Source organism: Lampetra planeri, chromosome 27 (genome assembly GCF_965212315.1).
Source record: "Lampetra planeri chromosome 27, kcLamPlan1.2.h2, whole genome shotgun sequence".
Lineage (NCBI taxonomy): Eukaryota > Metazoa > Chordata > Hyperoartia > Petromyzontiformes > Petromyzontidae > Lampetra > Lampetra planeri.
In genome coordinates, this window is record NC_136133.1 from 3,165,553 (window position 1) to 3,183,901 (window position 18,349).

Below are 18,349 nucleotides of genomic sequence, written 5' to 3' on the forward strand. Positions count from 1 at the left end.
TATTTATGACTGCAGGTATTGCGGTCTATGCAAACATGACTCCTTGTAAAAAGGTGTCAGTTTTGTTGCCAGATAGAAGGGTAAAAAACCAATTATCATATTTTTACTAGCAAATGAGGTTCCCATAGCGTGAGGCACTTGTTACAATATGGGCACAGTGGGGAGGCGGGTTGTGTCACGCTTAACGCGCTGTCCTATGAAACTGGCAACGGTTCCTGAGCCTCCCTTAGGTTGACTCAGCCTCAAATAAGTATCTGGGTACAATGTGTAAATATCGCCACTTGGGAAACAAAGGCGGCTGGGTGTCGTGCTCGCTAACAGCACTTGTCCCAACAACGTCTTTAGGCTACACCGGGGATCTTTGTCTTTTGCAGTATAAACACAAGTTGCTGTTGTTGGCATTGCTTACTTTCAGACCAGGGAATACAAGGACCCTGCGAATGAAGAAGGCAGCATTGGTGAACACAGCTACGATGGCAGCGTCAAGCTGCGGAACGAGAAGAAGCTGATGAAGTACGTGAACCCCCCGTTGCATGCGTCACACACACACACAAGCGCACGCAAACGACTGACTACAGCCGTCCACTGTTTTGTCTCGCGATTCCCAGTCATCTTAACGACCGGTTCTCATGACTTTACCCCGTCTACCTCCGTGTCCGTTGTTTTTTGAGTTGTGTTGTTTTTTTTGCTTTGCGCCGATTTTATTCCAACTACTTAGCCCGTGGCCACATCTGCAGCACTAAAATTATTTTTACTGCTACCTGTTGCGCCGATTACTTTAAATCAAGGAGGGTAGTTCAACCGCTTTCGGGTCCGACTCTGCCTCCTTAGGCCCCACCCTTTCCTGATTAGGCCTCACCCCTTCTTCTCTAGGCCCCGCCTTTTCCTGTTTAGGCTCCGCCCTTCCCCCCATTACAGGGGGGTTGGGCTGCTTTAGGTAGTGGTGGGGGGTTGTGGCAGGGGGTGAGGAAGTTTAGGTGGGGGTTGGTGGGGACAGTTGGGGTGATGCAGCTTCACGACTACAACATAAATGGCTTTTCGAGCCGCACGATAGCGAGAGGTCGCACCACCGGCGTCACGACGCAAGGGGACGGGTCCCCTCGTCCCTCTTAAAGAGTGGCCCGCTGAAGGATCTATCATAGAACTACTTCTGAGATCCCCTGTACCAGTCACAGTTCGTATTCACAACCTATGCGGGTCGCTTGAACTTTCCAACACGCAGAAATGTTCGTCGCATGGCAGGAAAAGCGAAAAAAAAATATTCTCGCAGTTTTGCCAAATTAAGCATAAAAAAACACGAAAATTTTACGTGATCCGATTTTTACTCAATTGTTGGTGACCAGGCTGACACCATTGGCTCACTAGAATCATGAACTCGGTTCAATCGTGGGACTAAAACCTGGGTTTGAACCCAGGATCTCAGTGGTCTTAGCACCGTGAACTCCGAGCCACCTGACCATCGCTCTAATCACGTGGTAATCCTTCACTCTTCTCTGTTTACATTATTCCTATCACGGTGCCAACCGAGGGATTTCTTTCATATCAAGCTTTTTTTCTCTAATTTGTCTGACTGGCTCTACGGCTTTTCGAAATAGATGTTGACATATATATATTTGGGATGTGATGCCATTGTTCTTATGAATAGAAAACGTCGGTCTGCGATATACACAATGTTTGGACAAAATCCAGCAATTATATTTAGTTGGAGATTGGTCTGAAAACCAGAAGGGACATCACCGTCATTTTATTCCCACCAATAATTTGGAATCGCGTGACGTCGGATAATCTCGCTTTTGTCAGCACGCGGACGCATACATAAATATAAATATGTAACATCACGGATGTTATCAGAAATTCCAAAAACCGAGCCGAACTTGTTCTTAAAAATGTGAACCTGGCACTCATCCCAAATATAACCATATGTTAACATCGGATGAGCGCACACTTTCTGTGTCTATGACATTTCACTTGATTTTGACATTTTAAATTGTTCTTTGTTTTTTGTCGGTCTGCAACGTTTGAACTTGCGTCACGGTTTGCTTTTGGACCCGGCCACCATTGCTAGCGAGGCTTCCTGGCCTCACTGTTGTCTCACCTGGCTACCAGTGAGTAGACTTGCCACGATATCACTTTTTGACGGCGATACGATCGAGCTAAACGATTATGACGCGATATCCAGCGTGCCCTGAATTTGTAATCTCACTTTGCAATTTCATTGGAGTGCGCCTTTGTCTTTTTCTGTACCTCCAGTGCAGTACAAATTTACAGTTCTTCATCCCTTAAGTTCGATCAACGGAAGCCTTCCCCCGGGTCTTCTAGCTACTGCGACATTTAGAACACACATGCTGTCAGCTAAACGAGACATAAATAACGACGCCTTATAATTATTCCGGTAAACGTTTTGCAAACCTCTAATTTAACCGTGTAAAGGGTGATATATTTGGAGTATTATTTGCCGTGTTTGATATTTGGTAAACATTTTGTCAGGAAATAACGTATCTGAGAAAAGAAGAATTGAGCACCGGTAACCTCCCGCGATACTTCGGTATTTTGCTCAACGTCCGTTGTATCGTCGTGTGGCCATATCGTGGCAAGCACTCAGAGTAAAGATCGTCCGTCTCTCTGTTCAAGATAAACAAAAAAGTGGCGCTTGGTAAATTATAAACGCACGCCACACGCGGTCTTACTCGAGGTCGAGAGGTCAACACGGCCAAAGCAGTTCATGCCACCTTGCCATCGCATCCTCCCGTCTGTAAAACAATTCCTGCAGTTCCTTGTCAAGTCAACACCCCCGGACCTCCAAGAACCACTCTTGTGGTCTCATCTCCACCAGCGTCTTGGCTTTAGGTCTTCCCCATTGGTCGTTGACCTCTGGGGTACCACTCCAAACGCCCGTCCCGGTCACCTGCCCTCCTGCTCCTCCTCCACCCAGCACACCACGTGTCCCACCCATCGCACAACCTCCAAGTCGCTCACCCTGTCCTCTACCCTGCACGTGTGTCCCACCCATCGCACAACCTACTCCTCCTCCTCTTCCTGATTACAATTGCTGTAGCACGCTCACTATTCCCAACCTCAGAACGACGCCAATGTTACCCTTCCATGAATTAAATAATTTGCGCTTTTGTATATTTACGCAATTCTTAAAGCGCGAGGCCATTTACGAATACCGCTGCGGTAGTTTGACAGAATTAAATTGCACTGAGAGGGTGCCACGGTGGCTAGGAGATGTTAACTACCTCGCCTGGCATACAGGAGGTCGTGGATTCGATCCCGACCCTGACACCTGTATATTTGGAGTTTGCATGTTCTCCCCGTGGTCGCTTGGATTTTTCTCCAGGTCCCCCGGTTTTACGCTCCACATTTAGAAACGTGTTTAGAGTATTTGGCTGCTACACATTTCCACACGATTAGCCACTTCGTTGAGCTATCATTTGTGGCCAGGTTGCTTCTGAAAATAGAGGGATATAGCTCAGTGGGCCTTACCTGGTAAAACATAAATAAATTGCTTATATTCTTGGTTCTTTCGGTAAAGTCACGTAGAAGGGAAATAATAAAATAATACAAATATAAAACAATCAAAATTCTCACGACGTTTCGACTGCAACACAAGCAATCATCATCAGGTGTACAATCCACAGCAAGAACATTTTTCTTGCCGTGGAAATCCACATCACACCTGATGATGATTGCTTGTGTTGCAGTCGAAACGTCGTGAGAATTTTTATTGTTTTATATTTGTATTATTTTATTATTTCCCTTCTAAGTGACTTTACCGAAAGAACCAAGAATATGAATCCCTGCAGTCACGAAAGCTTTAAATAAAAAAAATAGCTTATAGTTAATTTAAAAGGCAGCAAGAGGAGCGCACGGCGCTTAGAGAGAGCGACCAGAGGTTGTGGAGAAACCGCGTGGTCCGCGGAGAGAGACTTGGGGCAGGACACGCCGCTGGGATGCACGATAGCCGGTGGTCGAGACTAACGACGGAACGGCAGCCAGGACGTAGACCCTCGGAGATGGAACGGTGAAATCGGTGCCCTCCGCAGGGAGCCAGATTAATGACGGCCGCTAGGAGATCCCTTCATCCAGCAGTGGATAGATCGTAGCTCACGACGACGATGATGATTATGGTGGCAGGAGGGCAATTTATTAATTTAATTACCCCGGTTGCTCTGCGTTACTGCGTAACGAGTTTGCTTTGTCACTGACAGGGGGCGCCGTCAATCAGAGGGAGTGCCCTCGCCAATGCGCTCTGTTGTGAATCATCACGGAGAGTGTTGGTTTAGGGAGCCTGGCCGATGGTGAGACCCACGCCAGGTCCTGGAGAGGCGAAGAGCTTCACGGACTAAAACGGAGATGCAGAACAAGGCATGGGTTGATAATTGGGTTTTTACCCTTCTATCTGGCAACAAAACTGACACCTTTTTTACAAGGAGTCATGTTTACATAGACCACAATACCTGCAGTCATAATGCAAAAAAAAACATAACTCTGATAATGTGCACTGTCCTTGAAGTTGATTGGTCCACACTCGAGACAGCTTTCCTTAGAGCCTAGTCTCACATGGGTTGTACCAGATGACGCCAATTATCATATTTTTACTGGCAAATGAGGTTCCAATGGTAAGGCATGGGTTATTTATTCATTATTTCATTTGTTTCCTCATCTATGCATTAATGCTGCACTTAATAGAGCACTCGACTTCCCACCACCATCATCATCATCATCATTACTTATCCAGTGTCGATAAATCATGCACCACTTTGCGTGAAGTCACCAGCACACGCTCCATGACTGGACTGAACCCCCCCCCACCCCCGCCCCCACCCCCGCCCCCACCCCCATCATAGGAACGTGGAGGCTTCACAATTGGCTTTAGGTATGTGACGCGGAGATGTTCATTTGAGACGTTACTGATTTATCCTTTTAAATCTCAAAGGAGTAAAAAAGAATGTGTAGCCCAGCAATTACACGGTGAGCTATGAAGGCGCAGCTCTGTGACAGCCGCAGGCTTAGTTTGATTCGTGTGCACGGATGATCGGTGGTCCCGTGTGGCCAGTACGCCCGGCTATATTACACGGGGAGGTGCCCTGGTGCTTACGTGAGCACAGCAGCAGCAGCAGCAGGGACAACGAAACGAAAACGTTGCGAGAGAATGAGCACAGCAGGGTACATGTTGGACCTCCACTAGATGGTGGCGAGATGTTAACTACCTCGCCTGGTACGCAGGACGCGGTGGGTTCGATCCCAGCCCTGATGCTGCTGCTGCTGCTGCTGTATATTTGGAGTTGGCGTGTCTCTCTCTCTCTCCCCGTGGTCGCGTGGATTTTTCCTCCGGGCCCTCCGGTTTTTTCCTCCACATTTAGAGACACGCGTTGAGAGTATTCGGCTGCTGTAAATTTCCACGTGATAAGCCACTTCGTTGAGCTATCATTTGTGGCCAGGTTACTTCTGAAAGAGAGCTATATAGCTCAGCGGGCCTTACCTGGTAACATAAAAAAGATATCGTTTTTAGTTTATGGATCTTTCGGCCTTGTCTTCCACACTGGTCATACGTCTTGAAAAGGATAGGATCGAACTTTAACGAGCAACAACACAAAACAGCGCCCTTTGCACGGTTAATGTTAACAGTAGAGATGATGCCTTCCTAAATTTTAGATCAATTCATTTTCACACAAAGAACATTTACAAATCAGCGGCCGGATGTGAAATTTCGAACGATGCAATTTTTTTTATATATTTCGGATTTATCTAAACATATCGACGTCACAGGAAATGATGTCACGTTCAAGGATGTCACTTCCTTGGACATCTGGGAAAATGTGCTTTATAGCTCATCGGATTTCTCCAGTATAAATAAATATTCTGATTCTGCTTTTCCTGCTAGAGTCACTTTGAGACTATCTTTGGCAAAAAGACACCGCAATTGAGTTCGTCACGTAAACGATCCAAATCTCCAAGACAAGACCCAAAATTGTCCTTAAAACTCTGGAAAAAAAAATCAAATGCACATATCTCACAGTCATCACTAGCGAGCAGTAAAATACTCGGGTGGGAATCGAACTCGTGCGACTGGGTTTGTAGCGCAACACGCTAACCGCTTGGCACACACGCACAAATACGACACAGACACTTAAACGCACCGAACACTAATACAGATAGATTCATGTGCAGCCTTGTAATCAGCGAACAGAGTCACAAAACGCGGGCTATTAAATCGCAATGTTATTCCGCCTGCCTCCCCACGTATCGCACAAGACTACCAAACGACATTTAATTTCAATTGCCGTTGCATATTTAAATGGAAGATTAATTTTCATTGACTTGTCTGCACATGTAATCGCACACGATCGCGCGCACCCACACGCACACAAAAGATAAAAGACCCCCCCCCCCGTGTAGCCTTAGCAGATTGACAGGGGCAAGTGCTGTTAGCGAGCGGTAGCACCTATGAAGGGCCGGGCACGGCACACGAGTCGCATGGGGGGAGCCGCCTTTGCCTCCTTGCTGACGATGTTGCTCACGGCACCAGGTTCTCACGGCATCAGGTACTCGCTTGAGGCTCAGGCGATCGAGGGGGGGGGGTGTGGCCCCAGGGACTCGATCGCTACGAGAAACGCGCGGGGGTTTGGGGGCAGCAGGAGGCGTCGCTAGATGGGGCCCCCTTCCTCCCCCCCCCCTTGCCCCGCCCCCCCCGGTGGTCGAGACTAACAGCGGAGTGGCGACCGAAGGCTGGAAACGTGCCCCGAGGGGGGGGGGGTTCGTCCGCTGCAGGAGACGGAGCGGTGGGATCGGCTCGTGCGCCGAACGAGCCGTGGTGGATCGGAGGGGCGACGGCTTGGTCGAGGCCTTCATCTGGCAGTGGATAGACGATGGCTGGCGATGTTGATGCATAGGGAGTTGGGGGGGTTGTGGTGGTGGTGGTGGTGGCGGCTAGGGTGCTTACACTTTGCGATAGGCGAGTCGTGACGCCGACGGTGGATTGGGTAAATGAAAAAATAATGTATAAAAACACGAGCTCGCAACACGCGTATCGAATCTCGACAGCTTGTGGATGGATTTGTCACAGCAGCCGTGCACTTGATATGCGAATTATATGCAAAGGATGGTGCTGCTTGGTGTTATGCACGCAAGGCGCCGTTGAGTGTGCGGACGGGGAAGAGCGGGGGAAGGAAGGAACACCGCAGACGAGATGGGGGGGCGGGGAGGGTCAAACGTTGAGGCGAACCAATTCCCGACTCCGAATTGTGACAGTCAAATCATGACCACCGTCGGATTAGGGATAGGGTCAGAGGTGTGGATGGTGTCTGTTAGCTTTTGTAGGTAGGGTTTGGAGGTTAGGGGTAGGGTTAGTGTCTGATTGGCTCGCGTGGTTAGGGTTATGGCTTTACGTTGTGTGCACATTGAGCTTCTTTCGCGCCGGACGTAGCCAACCGTGCTCATTGGAGGTGCGGGAGAAGGATAACGATCTAAACACAGAGCGCAATGTGGTTAAGGTAGGGTCTGATTGGCTAGAGTGGTTAGGGATAGGGTCAAGGCTGGTATCTGATTGGTTAGTGTGGTTAGGGGTAGGCTTTTAGGGCTCGTGTCTGATTGGCTAGAGAGTTTAGGGATAGGACTGGTATCTGATTGGCTAGAGTGGTTAGGGTTAGGACTGGTATCTGATTGGTTAGTATGGTCAGGGGTAGGCTTAGGGCTGGTGTCTGATTGGCTAGAGTGGTTAGGGATAGGGTTAGGGCTGGTATCCGATTGGCTAGAGTGGTTCGAGATAGGCTTAGGGCTGGTATCCGATTGGTTAGTGTGGTTAGGGGTAGGCTTTTAGGGCTCGTGTTTGATTGGCTAGAGAGTTTAGGGATAGAACTGGTATCTGATTGGCTAGAGTGGTTAGGGTTAGGACTGGTACCTGATTGGTTAGTGTGGTCAGGGGTAGGCTTAGGGCTGGTATCCGATTGGTTAGTGTGGTTAGGGTTAGGCTTAGGCCTCGTGTCTGATTGGCTAGTGCGCCGCCCCTTCTATTACCCAGGGGGATGGAGCAGTGGCGCAGTGGTTAGCGCCGTGGGCCAGACCGGCCACGGCTAACATCAGTCGCTCGTGATATCCGAACAAATTTTGCCCCCCCCACCTCCCCTTCACCAACACACACTGACCAGCGTGGTGAAGTATGGTCATGCAACCCCCCCCCCCCCCCCACGGTAGACATAGCTTGGGGAGGCCTCCATCCAGCAGTGGATTTGCAAAGGGCTGCACGTTTATCTCTCCGCTGTTTGTTTGCTTTCGATGTTTATATGTTGACGTTCGCAACACCCCCGTGTTGGTGAGACATTTGATTCCGTGGCATGGTCACCCAAGTCTGTCGTCGTTCTATCCACTGCTGGATTAACAAGAGGCTCCCCACGCCGTCGCCATCGCTCGATCCCACTCACGAGCCGAGTTCCTCCATCGCTCCATCTCCGCAGTGGCCGCTCTTGGGCGCACTCTCTCTCTCGTTCGCTCCCTCGCTCCCTCGCTCGCTCCTCGTCACTTTCCTTCGTTCCCTCGTGCTCCCCCCGTCGCTCTCCTTCCCCCCACGGCCTCCTCTGCCCGCTTACTTTTCTCGGCAGCCGATACGGTGGTGGTGGTGGTGGTGCTGGTGGTGGTTGTGGTGGTGCTGGTGGTGGTTGTGGTGGTGCTGGTGGTGGTTGTGGTGGTGCTGGTGGTGGTGGTGGTGCTGGTGGTGGTTGTGGTGGTGCTGGTGGTGGTTCTGGGCTCATGTTTCTTTTTCTTCCCGCGGCATTCATAGCTCCGAAAGCCACAATCTTCTGCTTCGTCATCATCATCATCATCGTCGTCATCATCAGCGTCGTTATCATCAGCGTCGTCATCATCACTGCTTAATTTCAGCACCCAGCCACACCCATCCTGGTACAGAAAACTCCTCCACACGTTCGTCAATAATAAGTGTGTCTGGCCGAAAAAATTCGATATAATAGGTGACGTTTCGGACAATGGGCCTTCTTCATAGCACATAGCTCATGCCACAAACGGGCTTTTTTTTTGCAAACGAGATGTTTCAACTCACGGGATATTCCACGTGAAACATATATTTTTTTATATAAATAATAAGTCACACATTTCGTAAACATTGCAGATAGGCTGATCAGAAATAAATGACCCGATAATATAGGTGTTGTTACGGGTAGGCGTACATTGTACAGAATCAGAACAGTGATTTATCCCGGAGAAACCCGATGAGCTATGAAGCCCTTTTTCACAGATGTCCAGTCGTACTCTAGTGGTAGTGCCTTACGCCGATAATCTCTCCTCTACTCTCAGCCGGGCCTGTAGCAGCGTTCCGGAAAGAAATGAAACTACTCGCGTGAGAAATAAATCTCTGCTAATTGTCATCATCATCACCATCATCACCATCAGACGATAACCGCCGACAGAGGTCGGCTGTTAGCCAACAAGGTGAGGGGTTGGATGGCCAAATTGGACGCCCTTATCTTCCTGGCACCGCATTTGGGGTGTCTCTAATTTGCTCCGGAGATAAGTCCAATAGGAAGTGGAAGCAACGCTGCGGTGTCGTTATATTGTAGATAAGCGCAGGAGAGCCCGGTAGGAGACGGGAGAGAGATTCTACATAGTGGGGGTGGGGGGGGTAATGCTTCTTCTTGCTTGAAGGCCGAGCGGTGCTGTTCACGTGACTAATCCCCAGCGGCCACTACGACGCCAGCCCCCCCCCCCCCCCCGCAGTGGTGGTGACGGCGCCGCGGCCGGAGCACTGCGCTTGCCGATGGTGGCGCATGGGTTCAACTCCTGGTCGTCAGTCCCATCATCAGCCCCATCATGAGCCCCATCATCATCAGTCCCATCATCATGAGCCCCAGCATGAGCCCCATCATCAGCCCCATCATCAGCCTCATAATTATTCTCATCGTCGTCATCATCCTCATCATTATCCTCATCATCATCGTCGTCGTCATCGTCATCATCATACCTTTGGGAGGGGGTGGCAGGGGGTCAACAAAATGACCACCCAGCAATTTGCGATTTTCCCGGCAAGTCAACGGTAGTTGCATGCATAGGCAGTCTGCCGCCCTGCCATAGCAACGTGGAATGTCCACTACTGGCTCAGGGGGAGGAGGGGGGAGGGCACCACCGGCGCTTTGCGACGGGGGTGGAGTCGGCGCTCGCGTGACGGCGGCGAACGCCTCGCCGGGTCAATTACTTCTACTCAGCTGTTTGAAGGAAATGACATTACTCACTGTCTTTTGTTTCCTTTCTTGTTGTCTGTGGTTTTTTCTCCTCATTCTCTTCTCTTCCTTTTGTTTTCCCTTTTTGCTCGTTTCCTTTTTGTGTCTCCATAGTGATCTTGATAAAGATTTTTGGAATAACAATGACACTATGGCCCATCAGAAATGGAGCTCCTACCCTCCAAAGGAATTCATCCTAAACGTGTCTCCATACGCTCCGTACGGTGACCCACGACTCTCCCTAAAGTGAGTGACTCTCCCCTCCAACCTCCAAGTCCAGTCTTGGATTCACGCTAACTTGGCAGCAACCAAATTGTCAGCTCGACCAAAATTTAACGCCCGGGAGTTGAACGAAAACCACCCATCCTACCCCCCCCCCACCTCCTACCCCCCCCCCCCCCCAAAAAAAAAATGCGCTATTAATTTATAATCTTTCCGCGACTTTGGCGCAGTGCGCTTTCCATTGATATATTTTGAGGGTGGGGGGGGGGGGCACGGGGAGCGGTGTGGGGGTGGGGGGCAATTGTGGCGATGCTCGGGCAGAAGCAATCCAGACTTAGTAGGGTCTCAAGGAGATCACGGGGGGGGGGGGGGCGGGGGTGGCCCATCAGATTAATGACAAAAAATAAGGGGGTGCACGAAATCGAACTCAGATCCCGGCAAAATATATATCGTTCTAGGAACACGACTCAAATAATATGAACCCGCAATCAGACTGTCCGTAGCTTAATTATTTCTCACAGCAGTGATGTAATTAATCTTTTGTAGCTTGTTCATTAGGTAATGATCGTAAGCCACGTGACACAAGCCCACAAATTGATTTCTGCCTCCGATGGGCTGGCACCACCACTCGGCTACGGCTGTCGGGATAACGTCCACCGTTAGACTCCGCACGTCTCGATCTTTAGGAGGTCATCGTTGTCCGTCGATGCCCACGCATGATTTAAAAAAAACGGCGGACAACGGCGGACATCGGAAAACAAACTTTCGTGAGATTCCCCGCAAATACGATCGCACACGCCAGGGATTCAAATGCAGCCGGATCGGAAGACTCCTTGACGCGACAGCTGAGCTGCGGTCACTGCCTGACGACGCTGGGAGTGATCTCCAGCGAAACGTCGGACAAAATTTGTCAATATTTTCCTTGGGCTTTTCAAAATTCTTCCTCCGGTTTTGCTGAGATGCCAAACCAATCGGCACATTTTTTTTCTGTCGGGTGGCGAAGGGATTCGGTGAGAAAACGACCCAATAGAAAATCGAACGATTAATTGATTTGGCAATCCATGAAATATAACCGCAACCGGTGCACCACATCCATTTTGACCATTCGCTATGGTTGGTAACTACCGACGGTTTGTAAAAGCGAGCTCTAAAAATGTTGACCGAAGCGAAAAAAGATACCAAACAAAAAGCACTCTCGCCAATTACAAAAAAATATATCAGCAAGAAAGTAATGCCTGCAACACGGGGAAATTGGAGAAGCGATTACTCTAAAAAGTTAATTTAACACGCGTACCATCTGCGGAAGGAAATCTAATAGGGAGTAAATATTCTCTGAATGCAGGAACAACAAAGATTTCCTGGCAAGGCATAACTTTAAAGCCTCTCTGCACTCAGATCGTTGATATCCGTGCCACGCACACGGGGAAGGACACAGTGTAATGCTCGCACGTCAAAATGATTTTCACTATTTCAGAATTGCTTATAAACTGCGGACGTTACTCAAATTTGGCGATAAGTTGCAAGCGCTACGCGTGCCCCCGTGCCAGAGTTTGAGTTGTTAAAGTGTCATAAAATGTAAATATTGTCTTATGATTATTACCACACCGTCATAACGTAAGAGAGAACAACATCTAAGCAAATCGGGGCATCGTTTAATAAATTGTCCCAAAAATGTATTTTGAGAGAAAATAGCACAACAAATTTTTTTGTTACAGCCTCGGGAGAAAAAAAAACCGATCGTGATTAGCGACAGAGCGAATGAATATTGTAGATGCGGCCACGAAGCAAACTTTTTAAGCGTTGGGTAATTGTTTTGCTAATCTCGGCGTAAGTTTTAACGCTCTCGCACTGCTCGCTGCAACACTCCTCCAAAGCGTCTGCTCTGGTCGCGGAAGAGTAGGCCAAAGGAAACCCGTTTAAGAGGAGCTCTCTCCAGGGGCGTCCTCCAGCAGTGGCGTGAGCGACCACTTTAAGGGCTGCGCCTTTCACTTCAACTCACCCAGGCAGCAGCAGCAACAACCATAAACAGAATCAGAATATTTATTCATACTGGAGAAATCCGATGAGCTACAAAGCTTTTTTTCACACATGTACAGTAACAACAACAACAATCACAATGCTATTCTCCCCTTTTTTTTGCTGCAATCGATCGGCTGGTTACGAATGACACTCCAGCAATGCTGACGATGCAGGCCTTCACGCAATTTAGATTGCATGCTCTTTAGTTCTTTTGGTGAAGTCACGTAGGTAGAAAAATAAAACAAAATAAAAATAATATATCACGACGTTTCGATCGCAACACAAGCGGTCGTCCTCGGGCGGGAAAAAATAATCCAACAGTGGTAAAAATAATCCGGCAAAACGTCGCGATATATTATTTGTATGTTGTTTTATTATTTCTACCCACGTGACTTTAACCGAAAGAACCAAAGAGTATGGATTCCTGCACTCACGAAAGCTTCAAATCAATTTAGATTTCGCCGACAAAGAACGAGAAAGCGAATCGCTTGTTCGCGACGATTCGCCGCCGTTGAAAGGCAAAGGCACAGCGAGAGAGAGAGAGCGCGGCGTTGCTTAGCGCGACGCACCGTCACCGCACGCAACGCCAGGCTGCGAAAATTGCACGCAGCGGAAATTAATAGTATTTCTTCGCAGGCGCCGAACAGTATATATATTTAGGAACAAATCTACACGCTATTTTGGCAAGGCTGCGGATATTGTTTCGCTTTGCCGGTGCATCTGATAGAATTCCTGAAACTCGCCCCGGGACGTTTGCAAAGATAATAAGTAGGGATCTCAAGTGTCAGTTTTGGTGAATTCGGCGGCACGGAGGCCACGTCCGTGTATATTTTACGAGGTTGGGAATCTGTCGGGGATAAGGATTCTCAACAGCGAGCGAGACCTCGGGTGAACACAGAGAGCAAACACGCGAAACAAAACACCGCCACGAAATGCAATTCGGTTAGAGGTGCAAAGTAAAACGAAAAACCCACATCCGGGCCAAAACACACGGAGCGCAAATAAGCAGAAGCCGTGCCCTGCACCCCGAGGGTTGTTGCCACGCGGTGCTCGGCACGACGCCCGACGTTTTGCTGGTTGGCTTCTTCAGGAACTCGAGGAATGAGCTCAAAACGTCGGACGTCGTGCGGGGCAACGCGACCCGAAAAAAGCATCGGAGCAACTCTGACCGCGATTCCGTTACCGTTACTAAATCCTGCCGTTGCTGAATCGATAAACGCAATTAATGGACTGCCCTTCGTGAATCCACTGCTGGATGAAGGCCTCCCCCCTCCCCGGTTAATTGACCATCTTTGGCTCTCCTGGTCAGTGCGGCTCGCTGGTAACAAAGAGGAGGGGAGGTGGTTTGGGTGTAGGGTCGTCCCCCTGTAGATATCGCTCGCCTCTCCCCCCCCATCCCCTCCCCGATGTCAGCTGCCCGTGGCCGGGAAACGAACCCGGACAGCCGGGTTCGCAGCGCCGCTACCACGCCGCTCCACCCCCCCCCCCCACCACCCGTACAGGCCTTTAGGAGGTGGAAACAACAACCACCGTTACATATCTGCTGCCAGGTTCGAATGATTCCAAGCGTGCTGTATTCTAAAATAGGTCGCTAGACACCGGGCCACACAGTCTTTAACTTTTCACCCTTTTGACCTTTTTTTTGACGCGAAAAAAAACCCCGTGCGCTTGAACTGAATGAATAACCTGAACCTGTTGTTCTCCTTGTGCGTCTCCGTGCCCGAGCAATTTCACTGTCGCCCAGCCAACCAAACAAATGTCACATTAAGGTTTTTTTGGTTTTTGTCAATGCCGGTTCCGTAAGCGTGTCTAACCATGTGCTCGACAGCGCCGTGAGCCCTTGCCCCGCCCGTCGCACCCGACGGCTCGCCGCGTCTCTCGCGTCGTCTTCGCGTGTGCGCCTCCGTTTCACGTGGAAGCACGCGCACGCTCCCACGTTGTTTCTGAACACGCGTGATGCTGGCGAGGCTGCGTTGGCCGTGCGGTCGCGCGCGCAGGAATAGCGCGCGCTCGGCGCGTAGGCCAGTGACTGCGCTGTGGTGGCCTTGAGATGCAAAATAAGGTTTTCTATATATTTCAAACATTGTTAACGTTTACGGCAATGGCTCTTCTCCATAGCAGACAGAGAGGCCAGAGAAACGGAGTGAATAATAGATGCAAACTGCACAGCTATAGACCATTTACACCATGGGGCCCTGATAACATGTTTTTAGAGTAAAAAAAAATTATGCATAAAACTGATTCGTATTAGAAGTAAATTAATAAAATGTTGGTGACACATTGCATTCTGGGTAAACACGTTGCAGTGTGGTGCCCCCCGACATAGCGGCGCTTATCAACATCCAAACCCACACTGCGGTCTCGATGTCGATCAGCCAACAGATAACGGAGAGGTCCGTACCTCAAATTACACGTGTTCACATCCAATCGCTCAACAGGATTGAGTGCCCCGCTAAATTCACTTAATAAAACAAACAGACTCTCGCCTCCACAGCGTTATCTAGCGGCGTTATCTAAAGCAGCGGAGTGCACGGCATGTCAGCAGCGCTTGTTTAAAAAAGACAAGACGCAACAGTGTGGACCGCTTGGACATGTTTGGAGCTCTTCGGCAGTCAGATTGTGTTAAACAGTTCACTGCCTGGGTCGCCAGGATGTTATTGGTGAGTTCACTGGACCCCTTACACAACGGGTGACAGACAGCGCCGTTTGGGACATCTCAAATTGCGCTGATGAACTCCAAAGAAATGCGTCCCGTCTGATCCAGCGAGGCGGATGGAGGGGTGGTTAAATCAAATTATCCGCGTTGAACTCGCCCATGACGCTCCACAGCAACGCGCTACGTTTTCATTTTCCTCTTTCTTTTACGAACTTGCTCCATACTTGACCGTAGCATTTGAAATTGGAAAACGGCAGTTGAGGACCGGTTTTGGCCCCATTGGTGCGTCAGGGCCCGCGATAACTGGAGGCCAAGTCGCGTTTACGATGGTAACGTACGTTGCCAAAAGTTACTAAAATGGTTAGGTAACGTTTACGACGGCAACAGACTTTCCAAAAGTTACTAACAAAAAATTGAGCTCACAAACAAGCGCCTCGCTTTTTTAAGCGTTCTGGCCATCGAGCCGTCCATTATTTCGTGTGGGGAAAATATTTGATGTTATCGTCAGCACTTTGCTAAATACGAATGCCATCTCCGTAATGGAAACGGATGGTAAATATATATTTTTTGAATGGGGCACGAATCTTATCGTAACTCTGTTAAACATAAATCAATGGAAAACATTTTAAGCCGAGTACAAATTGAAAAGCAGGAGAAATTATCAAATGTGCAAGTTTCTCAGCCCTATTCAGTACTGTACTGAACTTAACTAAAATGTATTCCAATATATCTCAATCCACCAATGGATGAAGATCACCCCACGCAATGTCAGAGATGGGAGGAGAGGGGTGGGAGAGTGGGGTCGAGGGAGTTTATAGACCATACTTCACCACGCTGGTCAGTGCGGTCTGGTGAAGGCGGAAAGGCCAAGGCCGGTTTTCAGGTCACGCATGCCGTGGCCAGAAATCCAACTGGGGTCGCCGGGGCTGTTAGCACAGCACTGCGCTAACCTCTGTGCCACCGCTCCACTCCACTCTGCTGTTGGTAATTTGGGGGATATTTTACCTTTTCACTTTAAAGAACCATCCAAGCAGAAAGGTCCACCACGCAAAAGTGATTAAAGCAACTGCCCCACTTTTTCAGTTTGACATTTTCTAGCTTTTACAATTCTCTTTTTTTTTCTTTCAAATACATAAATGCCGGTCGGAAACCCACGTCAAACCGCCACTGACAAAGAGCACTCTCAAAGTAGTAGTGTAGATCAGAGTTATTGCTTTTTCTTTATTGTGCAAGGTTATTCTTAATATTGTTACAAGACCTATGGGAAGGAGACGATGCTGATGCTGATGATGATGACGATGGGAAGAGGGAATTCCAAATTGGTGCGGTGCAAGAGAAGAAGCAGAGAGAGAAGTAGGTGCGATCTGCAGTGAAGCGAGTGAGTGGGGCGGACACTGTGGGTGAGACTAAACAGTCAGTCTGGTCGACTCGGCACGGCCGGAGGAAGAATCAACGACGAGCGAGGTTTCTGACAGTAAGCCGTCTTGCGGTCACCTTAATCCGCCAGATTGCGGAACGCCACGGACATCCTGTGTACCCGCTGTGCCGTGCCGGATCCTCTAAACCGTGAGGACCACTCCAGGTGTCCACGCGGCCAGAATCAGAATATTTATTTGCACTGCAGGAGGAATCCGATGAGCTGTAAAGCTCTTTGTCACAGGAGGCCACTTGAGAGGGGCCATGGGTGGGGCCCTGCGGCCACTCCAGAGGGGTCACTGCAGCGGCAACTGCGCAAGACCCTGGAATGAAATCGCGACCACGAATCGCGATGAAATCATCGAATCGTGACAAGTTGGAGGGAGGGCGTCAATCGTGACAGACCCACTAGCCAGGCTCAGACCTGCTTATCATGCTTTTATCATCCATCCATCATCAGCAGCAGCAACTTTGATTCATCTATCCACACTCTGGATGAAGGCCTACTATCCCTCCGCATCCTGCGAAGACGAGCCATCTCGGGCACCTGCGCACGACCCGAATTTCGCCGCTCCAACTCCTTGGCAGACGTGGCTTTGGGGACGCATTTCCTCCCCTTGGCTGCCACTCCCGTCGTGAATCCTCGACCACCAGCCACCACCGTCGCCATCGTGCCTTCCGGCCGCGACGCGTCCTGCCCGAGCGTCGCTTTGCTTCTCTTCACCCAGTCAACGCGATGGCGACGACGTCTCTCGACAAAGACGATTGCGCCCACGTGAGCGGCATGGCTCTCATCCTCGGTGCACGCCTCTCGAATCTCTCGACGATGTTTCTGGCCCTTCTTCTCCCCCCCCCCCTCCCACCGTATAAGATGGAAAGATTCCACACCAGGCGCAAGAAACCTCGCGTTGCCGCTTAGCTGTGACCTCGGACCACTTCTGTGGTGCGGACGCCCCCCCCCCCCCGCCGCCCCCGCGGATGATCCCCCGACGACGTGGAGAGAATAACGAGTCTCTTGGCGATTCGGCGAGGTGTGAAAATCCGCCGCCGATTCTCCCTTGCGGTCGGCTCTTGCAGTGTGTTTGGCAGTCGTAAATGAGAAAATGCGACGATGGGTTTTTTTTTTCATTCTTTTTTTTCCTTTCTTTCTCTTGCTTCTACAGAGGGAAGAAACCAGCGGGAAACTTTCACACCTCTTTCCTCTGGAAGGGTTTCACACAATTTGCGTGCCGTCGCATTACCAGCGTTCGCTCGCGCGCACGCATCCCCAGGGGGGGTGAGCGCAGATGATTCACGTGCGCGCCGCGTACCGCCACAGTCGCCGCCCTGTGAAGTTGTGAATCTCAAAAATATATAAAGAGCGCGAGCGGCGAGATAGCGTCGCGAGAGAGCGACACTGTACAGTCGACAGTGAGTTGCGCGGCAGTCAATTCACTCGGCCGAGGTGTTGAAAGAAATCCCAGAGGCATTGCGGCCTGCGGCAGCGACCACATCGTCGTGACCTCCACGCGAGTCCTCGGGTCTCTGTGTGAGTCTCGCAGACTGCGAGTCTAGAAGTCGATGCGAGTCATCGGGTCTCTTGTGCGAGTCTCGCGCTCACTACGTGAGGCCACATAGTAGTGAGCCGCTGTGAATTCTTGAACATTCAAGCGATCCACCGCACATCAACGGAAAGCCATTTCCTGGCTAATGGATATGGATCCGGAATCACGAGTTTCTGTTCACCCGGGCCACATTCAAGGAAAATAAAAGTGGATTGAGTCCAGTTTTGTGGCTTCTGGATTCGGGCATTGAGTTTCACCGC

The 18,349-nt window shown here is 49.8% G+C and overlaps 1 protein-coding gene across 2 annotated transcripts in view; it reads left to right on the forward strand.

The window, feature by feature from the left end:
• The first annotated feature begins 218 nt into the window (after positions 1 to 218).
• SYT7 (synaptotagmin 7) overlaps positions 219 to 18,349 on the forward strand; it is a 47,520-nt gene continuing 29,389 nt past the window's right edge. Inside the window, exon 1 of one of the 2 annotated variants that reach the window (XM_078607230.1) lies at positions 219 to 513. In XM_078607230.1, the coding sequence (XP_078463356.1) occupies positions 509 to 513 (5 nt within the window). In that variant the 5' untranslated portion in view covers positions 219 to 508. The remainder of the gene's footprint in view (positions 514 to 18,349) is intronic. The other variant, XM_078607231.1, reaches the window with a different exon arrangement.